The 4,355-nt window shown below is 42.7% G+C and overlaps 1 protein-coding gene across 3 annotated transcripts in view; it reads right to left on the minus strand.

The window, feature by feature from the left end:
* The window catches only part of Rhobtb3 (Rho related BTB domain containing 3), a 52,608-nt gene that overhangs the window by 13,425 nt on the left and 34,828 nt on the right, over window positions 1–4,355 (minus strand). For all 3 annotated transcript variants that reach the window (XM_031359802.1, XM_031359803.1, XM_031359804.1), the window contains exon 8: window positions 3,818–3,938. In XM_031359802.1, coding sequence (XP_031215662.1) covers window positions 3,818–3,938 — 121 coding nt within the window. The remainder of the gene's footprint in view (window positions 1–3,817; window positions 3,939–4,355) is intronic.

Below are 4,355 nucleotides of genomic sequence, written 5' to 3' on the forward strand. Positions count from 1 at the left end.
GGGAGGAGGCAGCAGCACAGGTTGCCATCCCACCAGGTCTGGGAGGAGGCAGCAGCAGGATCTAGGGATAATTTGCCAGTGAGCCTATCCTAATTACCAAGTCATAGGGCCCAGTGAATAGTCCTTGTCTCTTGGAGACAATCTAAATGTCCTACAACTGACAGAGGGATAGTGAAAATGTGCTACATGTACACTGTGGACTCCCATTCAGCTATAGAGAAAAATAAAGCCATGATTTCTGCAGGTCAATGAATGGAACTAGAAAAGATCATACTGAGTGATGTAACCCAGACCCAGAAAGACACATACTACATGTTCTTTCTCATTGGAGGCTCCTAGCTCCAGATGTGAATACACAGCCTGTACTAAATACTGCAAGCGGAAAAGGAAAATGAGACCATTGTCAAGATGGGGGTGGGGGGCGGGTTGCTGGGTACAAGTGATATAATCAAGGAAATGGGAAGATAGGGCTCTTTAGGAAGGGGGAGGGAGGTAAATCCAGAAGCAAGAGGGATGTGGGTAGAAGAACAGTAAGAATATCTGAAGAAGCCACAAGAAATGGTACAATTAACCATTTAAGTAAAAAAGACCAAATACATGTAATTCTGTGTATAAGTACACATATGTAGCCTTAGTGAACTTTGTTCATGTGAGCTGATGGTATTACCTCCAAGAGCCAAAGACAACCTAAAAAAAATTCCAGTACCAGACATGAGAAGTTCCCTTTCGAATTGTTGGCCAGGGCTATTCAAAAGACTACCAAACTTGAGCTGCAGAAGGATGACATCAATAGACGTGCCAAAGTGCATAGGGAAAGCCCATGAGGCCTCAACCCTACAAAGAACTACAGCTACTGAGGAAAGCTGGGGGCAGAAGAGGTGCTCTTCTAGGAAAGAGCATACATATTGGTTGTTTAGTGCCAGTAACTAGCCCTGAACGTTATATGGACTGGGCAGGTTATAGTTAGGGATATGTATGTATGTACATATATGCATTCAATAACAATTAGTGAGAAAAGAGGCCATAAATTTGGAGAACACAGAGGGGTATACAGGAGGGTTTGGAGGGAGGAAAAAATTAATGTAGTTAAATTATAAACTCAAAGAGTGGTTGGTTACAGCATAATAAACAAATGAACTTCAGACCAAACAAAAAACAGAACAAAACAAGCACACATCGAGGTGGGGTTTGTGAGGTGGCCCAGTGCGTAGAGGGTTTGTCATCAACCACACAACCTGAGTTTGATCCTTAGAGAACATGGAGTAGAAGCTGAAAGCCATTCCCACAAGTTGTCTTCTGACCTCCACGTGACTGCTGGGTACACATCCCCCACACCAAATAAATAAATAAATAAATAAATGAATGAATGAATAATTGCTATCCATAGGACCAAAGCCTGAAGTTATGTGCAGATACTGCACATGGTCAGAAAGGCAAGCCGGAGTCCTTGCACATGGAGGTGAGTGGGCAGGGGCAGGCAGAAAGGGCCAGGAAGTGAGAGAACAGATGAAAAGCAAGAGATTAAAAGGGAAAGAATCTCTACTTTCCATGTGCTGCATATTTCCTTCAAAAACCTCAGCAGGTTATGCTGACATAATGCTTGGTGCCAGTGTCTCCTATGTTAATTGTAAACAGATGATAATGCATGCTAGGCAAATGTGGGAGCTATGTTACAGTTCTAGAAAAGTGCAAGGCACAAATAAGAGGCTGGAGAGACGGCTAAGTGGCTAAAAGCATGGGCTACTATCGCAGAAGTTTGATTTCCAGCACCCACAAATGGCTATAACTCCAGTCTGATGCCTTCTTCTCACTTCCATGGGCCTAGAGTTGAGTGAAAAAATTGAGGGTTAATGAACATCCAGAACTTCAACCAAGGAGACCTAAGTTATTTATAGAAAAAGAGGGGCGGGGGGGCAGCCAAAAAACCTAGAACTCGACCACACCTTAAGAAATGAATTTTAATCCAGATGTAATAGTACATGTCTTTAATCTCAGCACTTGGGAGGCAGAGGCAGGCAGAGCTCTTTGAGTTCCAGGCCAAGCTGGTCTACACAGTGATATGCCAGCTACCCTGTTTAAAATTAAAAAAAAAAATCTGGGCTGACAGTATGCTATATGTATCAAATACTGTGAAACTGGCTAGCCCTGGCCATACAACTCTTAGGCAAGCACCATCCAGGAGACCCACAAATGCCAACTTATTTAACACACAGGTCTTGGAAGACATTCTGCAGAACATACCTCTCAGCCTAGATGCAGGAATGACACATATATGTTCACCATCTACACTTCAGATTACCCTCCCAGCACATTTATCCCTCATGAGAAGCCTGCTCTAAGCTGCTGTGTGACCCCAGTACTCTTGGGGGTCTTTCAGAGTCAGTTCAGCTTGTGACTAATCAGCCAATAGCATGGCTGTGGCTAAAGCACAGACCTCTCAGGGACCCATGGGAAGTCACTTGGCCAAGAGCTGGAGCATCTGGCTCCAGCGCCATCAGTTACCTTCAGAACACAGAAACTCTCTCAAAACGGACTTGAGATGATTAATTTGATAAAGATAGAAATCTTTCCAATTTATAGGATAACTTTCTTCTTAACAATGGATGTAGTGTTTTCTGTTGGAATCTGAAGCTGCTTAGCTATCCATCCTGGGGTTTCTCTATGCCACAGAACACCCAGGGACTTCCACAAATGCCTTCATCAACAGTATTCCCCTAGGAGCTAGATCTGGGATTGGCACTGACTGGGCCTCTAAGGACACTTTCTCCACCTACAAAGAGTATTATGAAGCTGGCTCCAGGCAGACTCTTTGGACTTTTCTTTTTTCTTTTTCTTTTTCATTTCGGCAGTTAATAAATCCAAGTGTGCTGCTGCCAGGGTCTGGTTAGTCAGCTGCTGGTCTTTTAACCCGATGAGAGAGCTATAGATAGTCTACGGATTCTTCATGGATCCTCCCCCGCCACATTTTAAATATATCTCAAGGTCTCTCTGACTGTCCCACTTTCAGAGTCCCAGGCTCACACTGCATATGGTGCTGCCAACAGAGAGCTTTTTAAAAAAAAGTTCAGTTCACTAGTTTTCTTGAAATAGGAGCAAAGTTAAAAGCAGGGCAATATTGCTGGGGAAAGGTACTGAAAAGTAAATGCTATGCCAGCTGCCACACATTTCCACCCCAAAATTAGAATTACATCTCCCTGTTTACAATGGCCCACCTAAAGTTCTGCTTCATTTATTTGCAAACAACTCCTTTTATCCTTGTGTAATTGAAGGTATCTGACAATTCATCTTTAAGATTGTTCATTTAATCTAGTAATGTGGCAGGATTATCCATGCAAGTAATCAGTAATGGGCTTCAAAGCCAGCCCATCTTTATTAAAGTTAGGCAGCATTATTTCCCACAGAGATAAGAGGCAGTTTTCAGTTGCTCCGGTGATAACAATTCTCACAGCGCTGCCAGCAACACATTCAGCAATAACTGTGGATGCCTGATGCAGTTCAGACAATTTTTTTAAAAAATTGAATATATCAAGCAAGAGATAATGAGCTTTTAAGAAAGCTGGCTTCAGATGAATTAAAAACAGGGTCTTAAGAAACACAGAAATGAAAACAGAGATGGCACACTAAAGATCATCCCCCATCCCCATCCCAGATGAGGATATGGATGGAGGGGAAATGTAAATTCCTTTTCTTAGTTTATAAAGTGATTTTCTTATGAACCAGATAGTATTACTTTATGTAGTTAAAGTTGGACAAGAACTCAAGGGGAGCTAGTAAGAAGTAAAAATGCAGAGTGACCTCTGTCACAGCTGAGCCATACCTTGTATTTCAAAGACAACATCGGCAAGCATCGGTTTATTAAGGAAAAACTTGAGAGATGTATTATAAAACCACAGAGGCTTCCTGGCTTGGTAGGTCTTGCAGTTCCTCAGGCAATTAATCTATCAGGGGAAAGCACAGACAAAGAGGAAAGCTGTTCAGTTCGCTTTGATAACAAATATGGAAACCTGCAGGCAGGAAGCCACAGTTGCTTCATGACAGCACCTCTAATCACATCTCTGAGGGGGACATTCCCTAGAGCACTTCATCTGCTGCCTGTGTGTAGCGCAAGGCCACTCACTAAGTGGTGGCCAGGGAACCTTGGGATCCTGAATCTCTGAGACCCATTCATGTAGCAGGGGGTAAATATGTGTTTTCCTTATTGCACATGTTCTTGTACGGCCTAGCAGAGCTTTCTCCTAAAGAATGAAGATTAAACAAAATCTCAGAGTGGTGAATTTCAACTTGAATACACTTTTCTAATGCTAAGTGTGTGTATGTGTGTATGTGTGTATGTGTGTGTGTGTCAGAGACTGTGT

Source organism: Mastomys coucha, unplaced genomic scaffold, assembly GCF_008632895.1.
Source record: "Mastomys coucha isolate ucsf_1 unplaced genomic scaffold, UCSF_Mcou_1 pScaffold8, whole genome shotgun sequence".
Classification (NCBI taxonomy): Eukaryota; Metazoa; Chordata; class Mammalia; order Rodentia; family Muridae; genus Mastomys; species Mastomys coucha.